At 35.6% G+C, this 23,796-nt stretch overlaps 1 protein-coding gene across 2 annotated transcripts in view; it reads left to right on the top strand.

Annotated features, from left to right (window-relative positions):
- LOC120633618 (rho guanine nucleotide exchange factor 17) overlaps window positions 1–23,796 on the top strand; it is a 141,274-nt gene that overhangs the window by 111,640 nt on the left and 5,838 nt on the right. The window contains exons 4-16 of one of the 2 annotated variants that reach the window (XM_039903868.1): window positions 11,340–11,417; window positions 16,295–16,477; window positions 17,285–17,513; window positions 18,127–18,439; window positions 18,875–18,966; window positions 19,413–19,635; window positions 20,157–20,248; window positions 20,498–20,628; window positions 20,936–21,096; window positions 21,777–21,869; window positions 22,121–22,383; window positions 23,217–23,397; window positions 23,476–23,543. In XM_039903868.1, coding sequence (XP_039759802.1) covers window positions 11,340–11,417; window positions 16,295–16,477; window positions 17,285–17,513; window positions 18,127–18,439; window positions 18,875–18,966; window positions 19,413–19,635; window positions 20,157–20,248; window positions 20,498–20,628; window positions 20,936–21,096; window positions 21,777–21,869; window positions 22,121–22,383; window positions 23,217–23,397; window positions 23,476–23,543 — 2,107 coding nt within the window. Of the gene's footprint in view, window positions 1–11,339; window positions 11,418–16,294; window positions 16,478–17,284; window positions 17,514–18,126; window positions 18,440–18,874; window positions 18,967–19,412; window positions 19,636–20,156; window positions 20,249–20,497; window positions 20,629–20,935; window positions 21,097–21,776; window positions 21,870–22,120; window positions 22,399–23,216; window positions 23,398–23,475; window positions 23,544–23,796 lie in introns of both variants that reach the window. The other variant, XM_039903867.1, reaches the window with a different exon arrangement.

Genomic DNA, 23,796 nt, shown 5'->3' with positions numbered 1-23,796 from the left:
CTTCGTCGTTCTTCTACGTGTACATAAGTACGCGCACGTTTTTTATGAACTTTTAAAGGAGAACAACTTTGCCATACTATGCAAACAAAAAGCACCAATACGTCACAAACAAACTTACAATCAAATTTATAAAAAAAAAAATATATATATTAGTAGGGAGGTAGAGATAGGGATAGAAACTAACTGCTATGAAATTTATAATTTCTAAATCTTTTCTTTGGGAGGCTTCATCTGCTACTAGTTAAGTTGATACCGTACCCAAAAGGTTAGCCGGCTACCATCTAAGACTGCATTATCACTTACCATCAGGTCATCAGTTGAGATTGCAGTCAACGGCTAACTTGTAGTGGAATAAAAAACAAGAAAAACACTTGCTTTAACCGTGAGGTAAAACATCGTGAGGCAACCGTGATGATGAACTACTGGTCCAAATTCTATCAGTGTTGGATTGGCCATTTATCGAGGAAGGCTATAAACGTAGTAAATAAAATAAAAATCGATGCGACGGTGTAACTGCCATTGAAGTAGAAAGGGCAATCACAGATTCTAATTCCGCCAATATATTTCTTGATTAAAGATTTGTGTACGTACCCAAAATATAACAATATTGTGTAAAAAACTATAGTTAGCCGGTTCCATAGTATTTTGTGTTAACAAATTTGAGCAACAGATCCTCAACACGTTAAATTTATCAATAACGATTTTGAAAACTTATCTGCAGTTAAACTTACAAATCTAGTCAAAGATCTCAACAAACCTAACCAAAAACAAAAACCAAAGATAAATAGATAGATAGATAGATACAAGCGTAGTGAGGACAATGTGTGTAGTGGCTGTATACGATGCGTCGCGACTGTCTGAAGTTAAAACTCAGTGACCCCACAACTGTGTCTGCGAATTTGTTCTTCTGCTCCCAATCTGATGATGAGAGTGACAGAAGCCACAGGAGTTTCAGGAGTTCAAGAAGCGGAACTGGAGATGCCAACATGATTCCCGCAATATCAGCTACTCAAGTGAGTAACTTATCATCGTTTTTTTCGATGTCAAATTAGTGCTTGATAACGGTCTGTTGGTCAATTACTTTTTAAAAATAAATAATAATAATAAATATACTACGACATTAAACACATCGCCATCTAGCCCCAAAGTAAGCGTAGCTTGTGCTATGGGTACTGAGATAGCTGATGAATATCTGTATGAATTTAATACACATAAATACTTATATTTTGACAGAAAGCCTGCTTTCTGAGTTCCAGGCCTTGGGTATCGATTCCCGCAACTGGAAAATGTTTGTGTGAACATGAATGGTTTTTCAGTGGGTGGGTGTTTATCTGTATATCGGTCTACTCTCAGAATGACTAGGTCTAAGGTAGTAGACCACCACGCTGGCCAAACTCGGATTAGTAGACTTCACACACCTTTGAGAACTTTATGGGGAACTCTCAAGCATGAAGGTTTGCGATGTCTTCCTTATCCGGTAAAGCAAGTAATATTTTAAATCCTTAAATTAGAGAAAAGTTAGAGGTGTGTGCCGGGAATTGTATTCGGTCACCCCGTAAAGGAAGCTGAAGCTCTAACCACAAGGCTATCACCGCCAATTACTATAGTACGTCTTTATGCATATACTTAGTACGCAAAGGCTTAAATAAATTTGTACAGTAAGCATATTTTATGTACGAGTAAAAGCTTCGCTCGATTGTACTCACGGGTCCTATTAAAATTAAAACGCGTATCATACTCTCGTTAATGACACTGTATTTGATCTTAATCTGTATAAGAGTTTTTACCGTCTTTATTAGTGCTAATAAATTCCTTGGAATACTATCTATGATTTAACCTACAATTATGTGCAACTCGTTAACCCACATTTCAGTAGCGTGGTGGTATTATACTATATCTACATCTATCCACTTCTAATAATATCAATATGTGAAGGTGTGCAGTTTGTTCGTTTGTTTATTACCAATGATGTATCATTTTATCCAATAAAACAGTTTTTTAGATACCAGAAAAATAAGAAACAATAACTAGTTAGTCAAAAAACAAATAACTCAATAGAGTATACTAGTTATTAATGGTTTCTTAATAATGATATTATTATGATCATCCACCGAAATCGATCGTCAATAAACCGTCAGCTATACTGGCGCTGAATAATTACGTTTAGTGTAACTACTACTAAATCTCCAAAGAAAAGTTTTCGCGAACATTAAATTGTGCTAGTTTGTATATAATCAATCCGATGAGAGTAATAAGAGTGAAAATATTAATCGATAACTCACTGTAACGAAAACAAATATGTCGGTGCGAATTTAAGAGGATAAGAGAGAATTTGGAGTAGTTACGCATTTCTAACCTCCGACGTGAAAAGGCTGATAAATAATAATTAATAGATGCTTCCTGCAATCCACTCACAAATAGGAGGGCTGTGAATTATGTATGATATTGATTTATATATTTATTTATATAAACATTATTGAATCGATTACGATTCAGTTTAACACATCACCCAGGTTTGATATTGGATATATACTATTCTGAATTATGTAATACGTAATACAGAATCTGCTTGGTGATCAAAAAAGTGAGACAGGAGAGCAGTGTAGAAGGGAGTTTAAAATTAGCTCGCAAAACGGATGGTTAAATAATAATTGTTTTTGAAATATTAAACTTTAACTAGAATTTAGACTAAAATTATTTAAAAAAATATATTATGGAATAACAATTTTATCTCTCACAAACATTAACGGGAATACTAACCTTTCATAGGAGTTGCGTTCGCAAAGTATGTCATAACAATGAAATTTATGTATAAGAGGCTTTTTATTCAGCCTCTTTGCTTGCGTAATTGCATTTACGTAAATAAAGTTTTGAGTACGATCGAAAAACTTTGCGCACCTTACAATTTGTATAACCTTTTATTCATTGCTTCTCTGCCGCGTGCGGGAACAGCGGCTGGATCTGTTTCTTTTTATGGTTAAATTACATAACCATGCAATGGGCTTCATGCATGCATGGGCTCATTTTGTTTTATTTTTCGGATGGAGACTGGCCGATAACCACCTGCATGACAATTATATCCCCGGGGAAAGAATAAAAGTTTATCTTCTCCAACAGCTTTATCAAATCTTAGAGCACTGGTGGACAAGTCGAAATAATATCCAAATAATATATGTGTAATAATAAACGAAGGGATAGTTCTACTACTCCATGTTCCTGAGCTTTAGGAGGGATACGTTAATTATATCCCTTGTTAGGATATAATCGGGGGATATAATTTTTGTCTCCTAGCCCTGCTGAGGGGTTGCTACGGCGTCACCGGGGTAGTGGGGCGAGCGTGAGAGCCCGCCATGAGAAGAGCCCAAGGGCTCGACGACATCGGGGGGAAGGTGGGAGACGTCGACCCGAGGGTGCCTCCTGCGAGGACTCAGACCTCGGCTCGGTTCGACGTTAATCTGACTGGACTTTTGGACTAATCTTTGTTTAATCCGAACGCCCCGTGACTGTGGTAAGATTCCACTCCAGACCAGTGCTCCAGAAACCAGCAGCAAGTCAAAACCAATCTATCAGTTAGTCAGGAAATATCTCGTTAGTAAAGAAACATAGAGAAAAATTGTAGTACTATGCGATTATTCCGTCGTCCCATTGTTTACTGACGCGAGGCTCTCGTCGAAGTATAATAAAAGGGTGCTTGACAATTGTTGAAGTTACAAAGTAAAGTAGGGACGCCACTTACGAGGGTTCTACAAAATTTTTGAAAGCTTGTAAGTTGAGACCCTATTATACTGTTTTAGGTTAGGTAAAGTCATTTTTGTGCGCTGTTACATAAATAACGAAAGTGGTTACAGCCTAGCGGTTAGGACTTTGGCTTCACTTTCGGGGTGCCGAGTTCGAATCACACCTCTAACTTTTCGAAGTAATGTGCGTTTTAAACAATACAAATATCACTTGCTTTAACGGTGATATAAATAACGACCCTGGTTGATCGATATACAATCTGGTCTAATAGTCTAGTGAGAGGCTTCGACCGTGGCTAGTTACCACCATGTCATTGTGACGGGCCGCGAAGTGATCTAGCGTAGCCGTACTCCGTTACCATTTTAGACTGCATTATCATTTACCAGTAGGTAAGATTGCTGTTAAAGGCTGACTTGTAATGAAATTCAAAACTGGTCAAGTGCCATCAAGGATGCGCATCGAGAGCCCTTGAAGGAAAGGCATGTATATATTTTTTTGGTATAACTATATCTAAGGCAACAAAAGGAATTCCCCTGCCGATTCCAAGACTTTGGAATCTGTATCTTATTGGCACTAGACACTTTCAATTAACATTACGCTGGATATTTTTTGACAACCTCAAAAATAAAAATAAAAGAGATTTGATTAAAGAACAATGGATTTGTTCTAATGTTTAGTCAGTGACTTCTGTTTGTATGAAAATAAGCTCAGTGAGGTGATCATCTCAATTCTTATCAATCTTACTCAATCCTCAAGTACAGCACATACCCTATCATACACGAACACACCCCATACACGCACACATACATAAACGCACACACACACACACACAAACACACACACACACACACAAACACACAAACACACACACACACATAACACTCACACACACATCCACTCAAAATCAAAATTTGTTAATATTATACTGTATTATAGAAGACTAGAGAGTCTGGGACAGATGAGAGAGAAGAGTAGTCTCACTGCACCTTTTTTTAACACTCGTTTTTTGCGCTTTAACTCAAAAGTGTTACGAGAATAGGTATTGTGAGAACATTGACTTAACTAGTAGATAGTAGGAGTACCGCAAGCGTTTTGCACTTGGACAGACGGACGTACAGACGTTCACACAGCAAAGGGATCCTATCAGATTTATGCTTTGTTCTGAACAATAAGAATAACACATTTTGAGAGTTTGACACCAGCGAAGTCTTTCTTTGTAACTCAAAAATGATCACTGGAGATCATAACAAAGGGTTGACACATTTTTAGAATTTTCACAGATTCTCACAGGCTAAATATTTAAAATTTCATACAAACTCACAAAGGCTTCTAGCCAAAAAATGAAAGGGGATTTTTGCACTGCAATGCTTTTAGACAAAGCATTCTTTTTCACTTTGTCCTGTTTGCTTTGGGCCGACTCTATTGATATTAAACATCTCTTGTGCAACCGGGCTCGCTAAACGCGCATATCTTAAATATATAGAACGTGTAACAGCATTACGAAGTAATATTGAAGGATGCATAAGTATATGACGGCCTAGTGGCGCAGTGCGCAGCGACCCTGCTTTCTGAGTCCAAGGTCGTGGGTTCGATTCCCACAACTGGAAAATGTTTGTCAGATGAACATGAATGTTTTTCAGTGTCTGGGTGTTTATCTGTATATTATAAGTATTTATGTGTATTTCATTCATAAAAAAAAAAAAAAAAATATTCTTCAGCTATCTTAGTACCCATAACACAAGCTACGCTTACTTTGGGGCTAGATGGCGTTGTGTGTATTGTCGTAGTATATTTATTTATTTATTTATTTATTTATATATCATAAGGAATCACTGTGTACAAATAATAAATCAAAAGGAGCATATTTATTTTTCCATAACGAATTCAACACATTCTAAGTGTTTACTTATGACAACCCTAGTGATGATAAAAGACCGACACGCGCATAGTATCGTCTCTACGCGACGCGTACCTAATAAAGTGGCAGGTATCACATGATTTTAATTTTGCATGTGATGTTTCGGCTGTATCCGATTTGTTTCAGTAAAAACTATTGGAGTGGTTTACTCAAAAACTATTAGGTTTTCGGTTTCTCAGAGACAGTACATAAAGTACCCCTAAAGCGTGTGAAGTATTATTTCGGTTTTCATTTACATTTTGTATAAGCCAGTTTATTATTAGTTATTTAAATGAATTCAATTTGCGCACTTCAGAATTTACTCTGAATCGCGCAAATTGAATTTCATCATGTTTAGTTATTTTGAATAAGCATATTCGACAGAAAGAATATATAAAAACATTTAGAATGTCACTATACCTATACGCACCAATTCCTACCGTCAAAGTAAGAGCAAAATACGTTTTGCACTATCTGAGAGAATGTTATAGCTACTATGGTTAAATTCATCAAAAAAGAATATTTTGATAATAGTTTCTTTTTTAGAGTCGTAGATTTGTCGCCCGTTTCCGCTGTGCAGAATGGAAATGAACCTAAATAATCTTAACAAATATACATACGGAATAGCTAAGAATCACAGAATTAAGAACATACATACATCAAAAACCACTCGACTTTAGTAGTGTTTCTCGATGGCAGTGCTAATGATCTCCCACCCCCACAAAATCCCTGCTCTTCCCGCCGGTGTCGTGCAAGGCGACTTTAGGGTATACAGAGAAAGGCAGAAGGCAGCAGAGTCCTCTTCCACTGCAAACTATTGCGATCACAAAGTCGTATGCCCAGCGTGGTGATTATGAACAAACCCTTTTTAGGCCCAGCAGTGGACTGTTACAGGCTTTCGTTTAAATTAATCAATTTTCCAGCGTTACGGTAACCAAACCCACGCGGACATAAAAAAATCAGTTTAACTCATGAAAAGTTTCAATTTGAAGCTTTGATAACGCATTCGGTAGGAGCTCGACTTCACTTTCCGGGTGCCGAGTTCAAATCCCAACACGTAACTCTAACTTTTACACTTATTAATCCGTAAAATATAACTTGCTTCAACGGTGAAGGAAAACATGCCTGAGGGTTCTATATAATGTTTTCAAAGGTGTGTGGAGTCCACCAATTCGCACTGGGCCAGCGTGGTTGGTGGCCTTAAACCCTTTTCATTGTGGCTGGAGACTCGTGTTCTGTAGTGGGCAGGCAACGGGTTGGTGAATGAATGAATGAATGAATACACTTTTATTGTACACCACAGAGAAAATTTACAGAGATACAAATACAACAGCACAATAAGGTAGAACGTACAATTTGGCGGCCTTATCGCTAAGTAGCGATCTCTTCCAGGCAACGAAAGGCATACAAGAAAATGCTATACCTAATTAGTTGTTTGGTTGATAATAATAAAATAAAAATAAAATAAATATACTACGACAATACACACATCGCCATCTAGCCCCAAAGTAAGCCTAGCTTGTGTTATGGGTACTGAGATAGCTGATGAATATTTTTTATGAATATAAGACACTGAAAAACATTCATGTTCATCACACAAACACTCTCCAGTTGTGGGAATCGAACCCACGGCCTTGGACTCAGAAAGCAGGGTCGCTGCCCACTGCGCCACTCGGCCGTCAAATGATGTGATGATGATCAATGCAAAATTAGTAGTAGTGGAGAAGTACTATCGCCATGCTTATAACTGTTGCTGAGCAGCATTGTTGCAATGCTGTGTTCTGATCTAAAGGACATGGTTGCCGGTGTAATTACAGGCACGTGAGGTTTAACACCTACGCCTCAAATTGATGGACTCAGGGCGTCATGTTGCAGGACGTGCTCCTTGAATACCCTCTGAAGTGTTGCTCTGTTTAAACACATGGTTTTCCATCAGGTGTACCATCTGGTTCAATTATTACTTTATAAAAAAAATGTTTTTTTATAAAGTAATAATTGACGGATAAAATAGCTGGCTTGGTTATATAGAATATAAGATCATTCTTCGGTGTATATTTTATGAATTACCTACTGTGTACCGAAATCTCGAAACGTGTGGAGTTATCTAATCTCCATCGATCTAACTAGAAGGTGAATCCGATATAAATGAACGATACCGAGCTAGTCAATATTGGAGAAAGGTCATCGGCAAACCTGGACTATTCACGTTCGCTGAATAGGCGCGGTTAACTTAGATACTGGCTTTTTTCGAAATTGTTCGTTTATTTTATTGGCCTGAAAATAATCCTATGTGTATCTCCAGGATGCATATATATATATATATATATATATATATATATATATGTAAAATTTTGTCACAATTTTTTTGCTGTTATTCCGTAATTTAAATCGCATATATTTTTTACCGTTTAAATGTAGTTGGATTTTTTTAATTGCCTATAATGCGCTAGTTAATATAAATAAATAATAATAAATAAATATACTACGACAATACACACATCGCCATCTAGCCCCAAAGTAAGCTCAGCTTGTGTTATGGGTACTAAGATAACTGATGAATATTTTTATGAATAATACACATAAATCTTATAATATACAGATAGACAGCCATACACTGAAAAACATTCATGTTCATCACACAAACATGTTCCAGTTGTGGGAAGTGAATCCACGGCCATGGACTCAGAAATCAGGGTCGCTGCCTGCTGCGCTAGTCGCCCATCGTCTTTCGCTTCGCAATTATTTTTAAAGTAAAAGTTTTCGCAGCCCTAGCTTTAGACTCTTCAATTATATCTAAAGCTCATGTGCAATGCTATAATAAACCTGGAAACGCTACTAAACGACACCATTACAAACGTATCTAAACGCAATACATTATCAACTCTATTGCAAAACGATAAATGTTAAAATACAATGCTACAGTTACTTAACAATGTTGCAATGTTACCTATTTGGGCTTTGTTACTCGTTACCATTTTATTAACTTTCACCGATTTAAAGATTGACGTAACAATGGGAACACGTTTACTTGGTGTTACCTACGTGATACTAAGGCGTTACCGTGTTACCTTGTTAGCATACGTCGCTATCTGTCAATAACGTCTGCAATAACTTAGTTACGAGGACGGACTGGTAATATTCGAAAGGTCATGAGTTCGATCGATACATTAGTACAACTTTAACGGCCGGTTCACATCATTCAAGTCACTTGTTCTAGTAAAAAGGAATTTATTTCGTTCGTGATTTATGATCCTTACAGGTGTATAAAAATTTAGTTTCTAAATAACAATTAATTTGGTTCCGAAAAGCCTATGACTTTTGTGACCATTTCTTGTGATAAAACTATAGTTATAATAATAGATAATAATTAGATCCAAATGTGCCTTAGTCTAAAAAAGGCATTTCTAGCTCGCAGTGGTCTCGCATATATAAGTCTCTTAAAAAGTTCGAAGTTTGTATTAAACGTAAGCTTATAGAACAGTCCTATTATAGTATAAAGGACTACGAAATCGATAAAAAAGCTTGGGTGTGAATTATTGCTCTAACCAGGTTGCTCTTCTAATAATCTTAAATGACACTGTGAGATGGTAATAACAAAAAAAAACACCAGGCTGAGTTTGTTGTGGGCTTCTTCTTAGACCAGGACGCGTTTGGAACCCTCGTAGCTTTAGTTTTAAGTTTACGAATGTGGTTATCGCCATCATCTTACTACCGTGTAATTCTTATGTACGCATCAAAAGTGCCACCTATGGCCTACTTGAATTAAGATATTTTTGATTTTGGCTTTTGACTTTATATATGCGAGACCACTGCGATAGATATAACATATATAACTACTCCAACAATGTGAATCGGCCATTAGGATGTATTAAAGGCAGCCAAGCGAAGAATACTACAGTTCTGGTACTGATGACTTACTTATAGATATCAATAATAAATTAATGTATAATAACTTAGCCTTGTGTAATAACTATTTAACTTAAGTGCCGTTTCTTTACTCGCCGTCTTTTTGCCTTACAAACAAGAATAATGTAAATGGTCAAATGAACATTATTGGTAGAAAAAATAAACAAAAATATTTCAATACGTAATAGTCATTTTTACACTTATTTAGTAGAATCTGCATTCAACATTCCGTGCTTTCGCTCAGTGACCTGCACAGGGTTTTCGGATAGGGTGGGCATAAAGCGGGTAGATAGCATAAAATGGCAAAAATCCTCCTCCCAGACTAGTTATATAAGCATTTCATGGTATGCATTGTTTTTGTGCATGTATGAAGTGCACGCCACTGCTCTCGCTCATAGGTCCATCGAGAAGCAAACAAGCGTTTTTAGTAGGTGTAAGCCCAACATTTTCTCAAATGGACAGGTGTGCGTCAGACATTTTCCCTGTATAAAAAATTTTTCCTCAACAACATATTTTGTATGCTTATAAATTAAATATGATGAGAAAAATGAAAAAGTTTGTAATAAAATAAAAAACCTTTGGAGTCTAAGCGGACAAAAGATGATGCATTATATTAAATTTCCTTTAACCATTTTTGAATACCATTTTCCTCAATAGGTACGTACATATTCTAAAGGTACATACTAACGGTCGATCTTGACGGCCTAAAATAACATGTGAATGAAGAGCTCGTTTAGATAATTTTGTATTTTAGGAACTGTAGTTCAGTTAAATAACATTGAAAATTAACGACGTTTGTCCTGTATTGATATAGATTATAAACTACAATACAGCAGTCAAGAATATAAAAATCTGCTACTTAATGCAGAATAATAAATTATTCTTGAGCTATTGCAAAAAAACCAAAAAACAAAAAAAGTCTTTTAAGAGCCTTCTGAAAATAATACGTTTCTTGATTTTTTTATTTTTACCTAAGTTTTAAAGTCGGCTTAAAACGTACCATCTTTGTGTACTTAATGAAAAAAAAAGGATATCAAAAGCCCAAGAACTGCACCTTAAAGATAAAAAAACGACCAATTCAGCTGTTTTATCAATTTAAAAATATACAACAATATTCTATATGAATACCCAGTTTGGGTGAGGCAATTTTATCATTACACAAAATACTGAAAAATGTACGCACCTGGGAAACCCATTCTATTTGGGATGTTCTATACTCATAATATGGAATATACAGACTAGGAATATACAACATGTAAAGGAATTATGAAATACTGTTGAACGGTGAATAAGTATATTTCATAAGCAAACTCCCTGTACAAAAATTAAATCAAAAGATATTTACTTATATTTACTTTCGATACAAACGAATTCAAAACATCCTAAGTGTTTACTTATGACAACCCTATTGAAGTTAAAAGACCGACACATGCATAGTACCTGCGCTACGCGACGCTTACCTAATAAAATTACATGAGTAATCTGATTTTACTTTTGCATTTGATGTTAGTATCTGATTTGTTTACGTAAAAACTATGGCACTGGTTTAATCAAAAACTATTAGCGTTTCGGTTTCACAGTTAATAATGTCTCTATAGCCTCTGAAGTATGAACAATAATAATACAACTACGTAGAAGAAGAAGAAGAAACACTTTATTGCACGTATAACATACAGGAAAATACACAAATACAAAGACAGCATGGAGTATACAGTAAACAATGAGACATGCAAAGGCGGCCTTATTGCTGCAAGCAAGTACATACAGAACATTGATTGATAATATTTTCTCTTTACAGGATACACGGACGCACGTCGTGGTCGAACTTTATGAGACTGAAAAGTCTTATGTAGAGGCTTTGGAGATTTTAGTTAAGGTAAGAAACCAATTAATTATTTGCGGTTATAGCCTCGTCATTCTTACCTTTTTGAGGGACCGTGTTCGATTCCGGCAAGCACCTCTAACTTTTCGGAGTTATGTGCGTTTTAAACAATAACATATTATGTACCTTATCAGTCTTAAAGCGATTGTAGTCATCTAGGAAACATTGCATTTTCGAAATCCGTTTTTTTGTACTTTTCTATGATTTTTTTTGAACTTTTGTGTTTTAAATTACACTTGGCGGGAATTTAATTTTTGTAAAACTACGACGTAACTATACTGTTAATTTCTTAATGACATAGTCCGCTTTTATCTCACACAAGGTAGAAAAATGTTAAAATGAAAATAGTTGATGTTGGAAAAGAGCAATTGCCAATTTTCTTGCCAGCTTCTTTACGGTTAAATCTGTTGTCTAAACTGGTGATAAAATAACTACGAACAGTCAGACATGAAGTTTTGTAGAGTAAGCCTACTTAAAATAAATGAATTTTGTTTTTTTTGGTTATGAAAAAATTACGTCAATCCCCTGTTCTCTTTCTGCGTGCTTGAAACTCAAACCAAGAAACAAGCTTTCGCATTTATAATATCAGTTTAGATTTTTACGAGCCCTAAGATATATTGCTCGGAGTAAGTAAGTCACAATAATTCAGGCTGTCCTCTCAACCGTCCTAAATTTACTGGCGGATGACAAATTCATTATATTTATGCACCCAATGAAACATCAGGGCTGGGTGCTTTCGAGAACTTTCCTTATTATAATTGACACGTTTATAGCTACGCTACCTTTCACGTTTCACAAAGCAGACATCCTAACTTCCTAACTTTATTATAAATGAGAAAGTGGGTTTGTTTCTTTCTTTGTCCTCACTTTACGCTCTTACCAACAAATCAACTTGAATTCTGGCACAGTTTTATTTGAAAAAAACAGAAAGTACCGACTTTTTGTTCCAGGAAAACAAAAGGACCTACGGGATTTGTAATAAATGAGAATGAAATACGCGGACAACAGTTGCTATAATCCGCAAAAACTAGGCAAATCTGTATAGTGCAGTTTATAATTTCTTCAATTTTTATAGACCATTATTATAAATGTATGCTGGTAGAAAATGCTTAAGACCGCCTTCTGTATTTTTTTTTCTGGTGTAAAATAAAATACATAAAAAAATTCCCTCTGTATTCAGTATTCATTGGAGCATTCTCAGGAGACTGACTGACTTTAGAATGCAGAATTATTGCTGAGTATGCTTCGCTAAACTAAAACTTTTATTGGAATCTGTGAGTTACTAGTTAACTTACCTTTTATATTTTTTTTGTGTAATAGGTAAGTTACTTCGTTTCAATCTGGTGTCCCATAACATCACACGTTTTTAAATTTATTTAATAGGTTTAATTTCAAGTTCTAGTCGCGAGGAAAGATTCGGTTAAACATTTTTTTATACGATTTTTTTTTATAGAAAAATGGAAAATTACCTAAAAATTTTATTTTATAATACCAGACGGTGTAATTATCGAACGATATAGAAATAATTGCAAACTGAAATTATAATAATCAAAGTTATCACGTAGACATTAGACACCGTCCTAGAGCAAATACAAATGAAAATCTTACTCCATGCATTTTGGTTGAGGACGTTTTTTGCCGGCTATATCGTCCTATAAGGTTCTTCGTTCATCATATCAATCCATTACTGACTCATTACAGAGCATGGGTCTCCTCCCACATTGAGAAGGGTTTCGGCCGTAGTCCACCACGCTGGCCCAGTGCAGATTGGTGACTCCACACACCTTTGAGAACATTATAGGCAACACTCAGGCATGCAGGTTTCGTAACGATGTTTTCCTTCACCATTGAAGCAAGTGATATTTTAATTTCTTAAAACGCACATAACAGTAAAGTTAAATAAATAAATAAATATACTACGACAATACACACATCGCCGCCTAGCCCCAAAGTAAGCGTAGCTTGTGTTATGGGTACTAAGATGACTGATGAATATTTTTATGATTTATATATACATAAATACTTAGAAAATACATATAAACACCCAGGCACTGAAAAAAACTTAATGCTCATCACACAAACATTTTCCAGTTGTGGGAATCGAACCCACGGCCTTGGACTCAGAAAGCAGGGTCGCTGCCCACTGCCGGGATTCGAACTCACCTGAAAGTAAACCCGAAGTCAAAACCAGTTGGCTGTGACCGCTTAAATAAGTATATAACTACTCCAAATTTACGATTACTTTAAGAATTAGGGAAATAATCGACCATGAACAGACAAAGTAGCACCTTAGTGGTTCCATTTCCACTACTTTGTACGAGAAGCCAAAAACAAGTGCGATGATATGAATATACACACAATATACTGAGAATGGTGTGTTTTTATTATTTTCATAACAATTTGAAAGTAAACTTTACATTAAAAGTTACAAGAAGATTGTTTACATTATAAGATAAGTAACAAATTTACTGTTGTTGTAATTGACGGTGCAAGAAGATGGCCAAGTAGATGGCCCACTTGCACGGCTAGCATGAGACAATAAATCTCATGGGAGGAAAGGATGAAAAATGTATCTTCTCCCACAGTTATTTAAACTCTCAGAGCACTGGCGCACAAGTGGAAATAGGATCCAAATTATATAAACGAAGTAAACTTCTCCTATTTCATGTTCACGTGCTTTGACAGACGGACACGTTAATTATATCCCTTGTGAGGGGATATAATCGGGGGATATAATTTTTATCTCCTGCCCGTGCTAGCTTTGCTGGTGTATTTTGAAAACCGCTTCCTATAACAGAGCAACCCTTTACAGGGCATGCGAGGTACATCAGGAACACTTCCTGCGACCACGTGCACTACAACACACACACGACACCCTTGAATCATAATTTTATTATAGACGACTTCTATTAAAGATAATATGAAAGAGAAAGTGTGTGGGTATGTTCCGTATGGGCTCCGAAACGGCTGGACCAATTTCAATGAACCTCCGGATTGACCTAGCAACTAATCCTGTAAAGTTTGGTGACGATCGGAGAACTCCTATTTTTGAACTGTCAAACTGTCAAATACAGCTTTTATTTACTATGATGATATTCTATTGTTGGGTGTACATGGGTATAGATAATGATCTTCACCCGCTCGAGAAGAGAATAGAAGAGAATGTATACGGAGAGAAGTAAATGATTTAATATATTATGAGACTTAAATTAAAAAATTAATAATGTAAGTTTATTGTTTCAATAAAATAAAGCAAAATCTAGCTCGGCGAAGCGGGTTGGGTACGCTAGTTAAAGATAATAAGCGCTGGAAATTCCTAAACAGAATATTTTTTCGATTATTTTAATAGTTCCTTTCCCAATTTTATTTTTTTAACACTCTGTTCTTAAATGCTTCTTAATAAAAGTTAGCCATTGACTGAAATATAAGATACTGGCAGGCTAATCTTAAAGATTATTAAATCTCCTCCAATTTGTTTCTCCGCGGCGTTTCTCCTGCAGCCACCAGACAACAAGTTTGGTATTGTAAACGGAATGCATGTGGCATCCCTGACCGCAAACGCGAGCAAATTTTCCGCTCAACTACGGCACTTAGCGGCGCGGGGAGTGTTTATTGCGTTATCCGGATCTCTAATGGCGCTGGTTCCTGCACTAAACCTATTCTCTCTTACATGAAGAAAACGTATTTAGGTTTTTTATTCATTAATTTAACTATATGAATAATACGTTTTTTGATTCCACTACAAATTAGCCCTTCACTGCGATCTTACAGTCATTCTCGCGTATCATTTCTGTATCGCCAAAGTAATATGGACCTAATTCTACTCCTTGTAGAGTCAGAAATCCTGTACTTCTGATTTTTGTTTTATAAACGTAGAATACATTCGAATTAAGTTCCAGACAATAGAATTTCAGAAAGCCCCTGCTGGATAACTAGATTACTTTTATTTCATATTTTTATGTAAACAATTATATTACATATTAAGGATTCAGTTTCCATTGTAGCAAAAACTAAATGTGTATTCTATCTCATTCTCTCCGCCGACTTAATCCTTTACATATAATATGTTATTATCGTGACATATTAAATCGATATTATCACCACATTTATGTGTTCGTTTCTTTATCGTGACGCATTTTCGTTTCACTTTAAAAAACCAAAGTATACATAGATAACAAAAACGCTAAGCTACCTATTTATGTTCGAATTTAGCCGATATCCTTAACCGCTATTGCTCGTTAAATCTCCGCCCCACCGCGGCACTTAGCGGTTTGGGCACCGTTTATTGTATTACCCTAAATTACCCCCAATATTACCTCGCATCGAAGGTCACCCCGAAACGTATCGTCACCTAATGCATTTCTGAAGTGATAAACGTCCATCCATTTTCAGTCACGGTGTTCTTTTGTCATCTTTGTGACATTTATTAGATTCAAAAACCCCTTTGTTAGGTTAGGTTGATGTGTGATGTTTAAAGGCATCCTGCCTTTAGACATCACTCAGCAACTCACAACACAATGTTTTGATTGTTATTTATGCAGATTTCCAAAGCTGCAGTGAGTAGGACTTAACCAATTTTCGGGGGCGAGATCGAATCCCAGCGCGCACCTCTAACTTTTTAAGTTATCTGCCTTTTAAGTAATTAAATATCACTTGCTTCAACTTCGGACGTGCTCGGAACAAAAAGTTCTTCTGCTACTGCCGGCAAACGCTACTTTTATGTACTGTTGTTATTGGTAGAGCTAGGTAGCATAGATGGTCAGGGTTGGAATTTATATTTAGGGATGAAATAAATGTATTTGAAATATCATTGATTTTTATGTGGCTAACAAAATTAACATTCAAATAAATATTATGATTTTTCTTTCCAGAAATACCTTCATCCACTTAAAAGCCCGGAAAATTCTGGACTCCTCGACGCGTTTGTGGTGGACGAGATATTCTACCAGGTGCCGGCCATTTTGAACGTGCACCAAGTTTTCCTGGAGCAGTTGAGGCGGAGACTGGAACAATGGGACCTGCAGCAGAAAATTGGAGATGTTTTCTTAGATGTGGTAAATCAATCATGATTTTATAGTCTAAACAAATTAAGCGTTGATAAAAATATCATAGAATCCAGTTTTCCCTGGCCGATTTCAGCCACAGTGGTCAATCTCTAAGAAGATTATCCAACTATGCGGGAAATATTATTGTTCACAAGTATGTGCACAAACACAGGTGCAATCTCTGCTCCCTTACTCTCATAGTTCGATGGGACGGAAGCTCCGGCACAAAAGGGATCAAATGCAGCACCGACAGCATAACGTGCTCTCCGAGGCACGGGGGTGAATGACCGCCAATTTCCTAACTCCGAGCGGGTTCAAAGAAGATTATTTCTCGATAGAATAATCCAATACTATTTATTGGCCCAACCCGGAGATAAAGCTCAAGACCTCGCAACTAGACCCTAGACCCACAAAGCATTTTAGGGTAGATAGTGAACTGTACGATAATTTAAGATATCAAGATAATAAGTATCATCATAAAAATACCATTCATATTTCTACTGTACTCATGTATTTAGATTACAACTCGAAGTTTTTTTAAATTTTTTTAATTTAAAGATTCTGTCGTCAAGGCTACTAATTTAAATAGGACATCATGTTTGATGCTACCTAAATGGCACTGAAATTAGATCTTTAAAAAAACACAAATAAGATATAACCAAAATTCTGGGTATGGTATGGATGGATAAATATAAATATATATAATATAGATTTCTTTATAATTTTAAATAGCATAACATTTAACTTTTATCCTGTTATATGGGTAGGTATTATGAATATATGTTTTTAATTATAAATTTTTTTTTTATATTTCAGTTTACGAAACCCACCGTAATGGACACCTACATGTCCTTCATAAACAATTTGAAGAAAGCGAAAGAAACAATAAAATCGTCGGCGGCTTCGAGACCAGCATTTGCAAAATTCCTCGACGCCATGGCAAGGGATCACAAGGGAAAACTGTCACTAGACAATCTTCTCATAAAGCCCGTACAGAAATTCCCGAGCTACAAACTGCTTATACAGAGGCTGATCAAACATACAGGTACATAATTATCTTATAAGCATAATCTATATCTTCCCTTCCCAAATATCTGCTCTTCTCAAAAGAAACCATCATAATTTCAAACATTGCACCTTCTCGGTCGGACCTGAGTCTTTTAGAGGTATTTTAACTCATCGAAGTCGTGTAGCTTGTACTTAACAGCTCTCTGGGACTCGTTTGATGACTTCAGTCCACTTAGTAGGTCTACTAACACTGCATCTTAATGTTTGGGGCTAACACGGGCTTTAGTAGTAGTAGAGTTTATCGTGACAGAGCCCGTCCGGAGAAGTACTACTATTTTGCTTATTTCGTCATAGCAGCCGTGCTCCAATTTGAAGCGTGTGGTTGCCGGTGTAATTGTAGGCGCATGAGGCTTAACACCTACGCCACCGATCGATTGACACAAGGTAGCACTTTGTAGTACGTGTCTCTCGCATAGCCTGCGAAGTGTTGCTCTGTTGATAGGCGATAGGTTTCAAAAAAAAATCCTTCCAGCACTACACAAACGTCGACCAGTTGTCTGAGCTATCTGCCTCGCCCATTACCACTTCTGCTAGATAAATTGCTGAGCTATGTCCGAAGTTATAATTTTTTTTAATATTTATTATTTCAGATCCATCACATCCAGACCACAAACTGCTAGTCGAAGCGCAGAAGCAAATACACGATCTATTAGAACTTATTAACTGTACTGAAAGAGAAAGTCTAGAGCTTGAACAACAGCAGCAATCTTTAAGAGAACTGGAGCAAATGATCGAGGGTCTATCGAATTTGGTGACTGCAGATAGAATGTTTATTAGACACGAAATGGTCACTATGCCCTCAGCTCAGGGAACTAATAAAGATAGAGCTCTATTCCTGTTTAATGATACTCTTTTGATAACAAGTGTCAAGAGAAGGACAGGAACTATAAAGAAACCCATTCCGTAAGTTTTACTCTTCCTTTTGACTAAATGTTATCCCATTAAGTGGAGTACGCTTTCCGGCATATTGTAGCCTACTGTGGCCGGTCATGAGCATCCGATTATTTGGCTCTCAAATCTGCGTTCACTATGTCTAGCCAGTGCTTCCTTGGTGGCCGTAAGTTTTAGGAGGACTGCGATGTTGAGGCATCGGTTAAATACGTAAATTTGCGGACTCCGTGCAACATTACCATTCCATCTTTCTGCAACTTATCTCCAATGTAACGGACACTAAGCCTACTGCGGATGTGATCGTTGCGTATACGGTCATTTCGTGTGACGCTACACATCCACCGTAGCGTATTCATCTCCGTGAAGATTTACTTTCATAAGATGTTTACTATGAGTTTTGTTTTGAATCGAGCCCAGTTACTTATGCATTATTTTATTCTGTTCCAGCACTTACCAAAGTAGTATAGCGAGTCAAATGGAAGGAAATAAGTACAAACTTTTGACTAGAATATCATTAGCTGATTTAGAAATTGTTAAAGGTAAAATAACATTGTTCCTAACAGTAATTAAGAGTTCATGAGTTATACGATTCTACTTGCGAAAAGTCTCAATTTCCTTAACTATTTTGTTAAAACATTCTTCTTTCCTAAAAGATATAATTAACAATTAACTCACTTTCGCAGTACGTTATCGGGGTCCTTTAAAATAAAATTTATACTGTGTATAATATTTCAACATATAAATCATAAAAAATTTAGAAATCAGTTCAGCCAATTTTTGATAAATAGGTCACTATGCGCTATTCAAATGAGATTAGCATTCGTATAAAAAGTAGCCCAAGAAAGCCAAGTAAATTTAATCCGTAGTTCTATCTCTGCGTGTTCAAAGGGAAAACCATAAAACATACCATTCCTATTAATATTATAGTAAGGAAATACAGTATAAAATACTGTATTTCCTTTATATCAAAATGTATAAATTTCAGCCAAAGACGAAAATCTAAGACGAATAATGCACGAAGTAGAAACACTAACCGCAGACGTGAATACCCTTACACAAATATCAGAACATGTAGCTGCATTACACACTCAACACTTACATCTGGAGGAAACGGTCAGGGAAATGTTGCACAATGTAAATCGGCAGTTATCAGAGAGGCAAAATAGTGATACGCAATTATGCTATATGGAAATAAGTGTAAATACTTCGTAAGTATATAATCTTTATTCAAAGTGCATATAAGCATTGCTGAAGAACAATGTAAAAATGAGTCTTCTTTTTGTACAGACCTCTGAATTCTTTGCTACGCAGTGTTATTTCCTGATGGTAGGTTACCAATCTTAAAAATATTTTTACAAAAAATAATTATTATTGAATAGAGCATTCTTATTTTAAAATGATTATTTTGCATATTTATATAAATTTTGTTAGTATACAAATTGACGCTGCGAATGTTTATGAAAGATATTGCTGTTTTTATTACCCCAGTATACATCCATTTTGGTTGTTGTTTAAATAAGTGTTAGTTAGATTTGAAATCTTTATGCACACCTTCCTAATTATTGCAGTGGAAGGCATTTATTGCGATACAGTTGTTTATTTTTTATATCAGTTTTATATGGCGAAGTTTTTGGTTAATTTTATTGTTATATATCTTCTTATTAATTTAACCTACTTATTAACTACTCATTTAATTAGTCATTCTAAAGAAAAAAAAATGTATTTTTAGGAGTGGCCCTGAGAGCCTCACCATAATATTCCCTAAAACCGAAAAGAGGAGTAGTTGGGAGGAACTGATAAATGAGACGAAACAAAAACTATGTAAGTATTTCTGAATTAAATGTGTCCTATGAAAATGTACGAGGAAACTACTACTATAGATATACTACGAGAATACACAACTGTTGTATTCTCGTATTCTCGTAGTATACTGTCTGTTGTATATATATATATATATATGTATAATAAATATATATTTATTTACAACTGATGAGCTTGAAAATCTCTGCCTATCGATCTTATAACCAAGTTTTTTTGTGAGACCATTAACACTGCGAATTTTCATTTCAGGTGTCTATGGTCAAGAAAGACCAGCTCCAGAATTCTTGTCACCAGTTCCGATACGGAAGACTCGTGCTGGATTGCAGTTTACCTGCGCTGCTCCAACACTTCCTCCTAAGGGACAGTCTCCTGATGTTTGGGTACAATATCAATTGAATTGTCTTTTAAAATTAGTAGTTCACATACTGACGTAACATTGGGTCAGTGGGTTCACCGCTTATTTTTTGTTGTCTTCCTTGGCCCAACTTCTGTCTATTTGGAGGTTTTGGCCATGGCAAGTCACCACGCTAGTTACAAAGACGTGCAATCAAGATGTCGCGTACACAGCAGATCAGTAGAGTAAGCAGGTAAAATTGCAGTCAACGTTTAACTTGTACTAGAATAAAAGAATAAAAAATATTTAGGTCTAGCAGTGTAAGGAAGACTTAGCATCACCTTTTATTTCAGGTTTGCAACAGTGACGGATACGTCGGTCAAGTTTGCGTTCTCACATTGTCTCCAAAACCTCAAGTCACTTCTTGCAACGGTGTTTGTAACGCTAGGATTCTGTGTGTTGCCTGTGTACCACCCGCTCCAGCGCTCACCAGACAACAAACATTGGATATACCGTAAGATACTATATTCTACAAAAATATATGATAACAAGAAAACTAAACCGATTAAACATATATTACTTATGCATGTATGAAACCAATGACACGTACTGCTGTAATCATGCTTGAAAAGTAAAAACTTACCTAAAATTATCCCCTATAACGAGGTAGATTGGTTTCGCGTTATAGTAAATTGCGTTGTAATATAGGTATGAATAAATATTTCACGTTGTAACTGAAAAAACTATATTATAATAAAATATGGACTTTTTACTAAGATCAAACTAAACTAAAAACATTTAAAATAAAAAACTTATAAACAAATATATTATATATAAATTTAAAAAATAAATAAATTATAAATTTCACAGTGCAGAAATATAATGTGGGAATGCCGGAGTTATACGGGGAATTGAAATTGAGTAATATTTAAATCCGGTATAAGAGCATTGATTAAGAAATTAGACAAATTATCAAATGAAGTTAACACATACGCTTTAGAAAATACTTGGAAATGCTTGGCTGACAAATGAATCTAAGAAGTCTTATAACATACGATTTGCAAACTTAATTTCTGTAGGTAGTAAAAAAGGATTGCAATCCCGACAACTGATTTTTATTTTTATTTTTATATAAACTTCATTTCGGTTACCTTCATTTCAGTTTACTTTAAATATATTATTTCTTATTTACAGAAGTACAAGCTCATTGAACATCACCGGATCATCAAAACCTGGCATTAGTATATCGAATCCTGATGAAAGCTGCAAGAACATCCGACTAGATAGGTTTGTTTATTTGTTTAAATTATTTCTGAAATATGGCTTAAGATTTATAAAATAAAATCAGCCAATATCAAAGCAAGAGTAGCTATCAAGATAGGTGTTTATCAGAAAAATATTTGTAAACATAACATAACATAAATAACATAAATATTTGAACTTATCTGGTGAACTTGACGTTTCAAAGTGCTTTAAACTAGGTCTATTCGAAATCTCTTAGTAAAACATTAACAGCTTTAATAATTATAATTTAACAGTTCATCATCAAGTGATGATGAGGACGATGGATCATCGACATCAGAAAATCAAGACGCCCTTTCCGAACGGAGTCAAGAATCTGCAAGCCTCCGTCTCCACTCCAGTCTAACCTCCAGCCTTGGCAACCACCGAGCTACCCTCACGCCAAACCACAGCAAGAGTCTTAGCACCCCACACACAGGTCAAAATATTCCAGTGCATCCAGTAATGAAATCCAATTCAAATCCGGCTGTGGATAAGCAGGCGATGGGAATCACTTCTGGTGAGATGTTTTTAGGTACACCTAAATTTATTAGATTGTCGTTTCCCATATTATGTACCCATAATTTTGAAATTAATCTTACTACTTAGTAACTGTTACGCACATATTAATAGAGTGTATCTTTCGCATACTTTAATTGTATTGATTTTAATTTCTTTGTGTCTAGTTAAGTTAGTTAATCATATCCTTCATTTCCACCTAATTGACGTAGAAGTTCAATTATCTCTAGTTAAATAATTTTTACATTTGTTGATTTACTTACTAATTCCTCGATGATCCCTGATCGCACACAGCACATTGTTCATTTACTAACACTTATCACCTAAACATTGTGTTCTACTGTTTTAATGCTACTTAGTTCCTGGACGCATAATGGCTGGTATGAGTATTGTTTTTATATAAATTATAACACTGTTTACCTGTTAATCTTTTAACCTTGCTTTATCAAACCTGTTTCAGTAAATTACTATTAGTTGTACAGTATTCCACTACTTTTTTTAATTTATCAACTCAAGAGGTGTAGTTATATGAGAAACAAAATAGTGATATTTTAATTATAAAAATTTAATCAGTCGTATGATTATCTATAGAGTTATAGTTGGTTGGATTATCAATAATAATAATTGGATATAGGCATCTTAAAGATCTTAGCTGCTCTGACGTTACGTACGTCCGAGGTCAATGTAATTTTGAATTAGAATTAGAATTTGAATTTTGAATATTACAAATTGCCAGTTGTTCGTCAATATCAAATATTGCAAAATACTGCTTATTAAGGATGATTTATTTGTGTTGGTCCAATCTATGAGTCTATTTATATTTTTATAATCTAGGCACGCTCTCATCACCTGCTAGTCGACAGTCATCAGAAGACAGTGCGACTTCAGCCAATCAGCCTACGATGTGGCTCGGCACTGAAGACGGTTGCATACACGTATACAATTGCTTAGATAACATACGAATTAAGAAAAACAAAATCAAGTTGCAGCATAATTCTGGAGTGCATTCCATTGTGTAAGTAGATTTCTTAATAAAACCCCAATAAAGTTGGCTTAAATTGTTATTGTAAAATTAAAACCATTGTTTTTACAGTTTCGTGGAGGGAAAAGTGTTTGTTGCACTTGGTAATGGAGATCTTGTGGTGTACTGTCGAGACATCGGTAATTATACACAGTTGTTTTATGAACTCCTGGTTTTATCTTCAGTCAAATTGAAACTCTTAAGATTAATTTAGGAGGCTTACTACCATTGCTTAAAGCAGTATTCTATCAAAATTACAGTTTAATAAGGCAGACCTTAACCTTCTTAAAATAGTGATTAAAATTCTGAAATAAGAGACTCAGCAGTATCACAACTGCTTAGAGTCATACTAGTTAGCCTCCTAATATTGAAGAATATTGTTCCAAAATATGA

Source organism: Pararge aegeria, chromosome 22, assembly GCF_905163445.1.
Source record: "Pararge aegeria chromosome 22, ilParAegt1.1, whole genome shotgun sequence".
Lineage (NCBI taxonomy): Eukaryota > Metazoa > Arthropoda > Insecta > Lepidoptera > Nymphalidae > Pararge > Pararge aegeria.
This window is presented reverse-complemented; position numbering and strand designations above follow the sequence as displayed.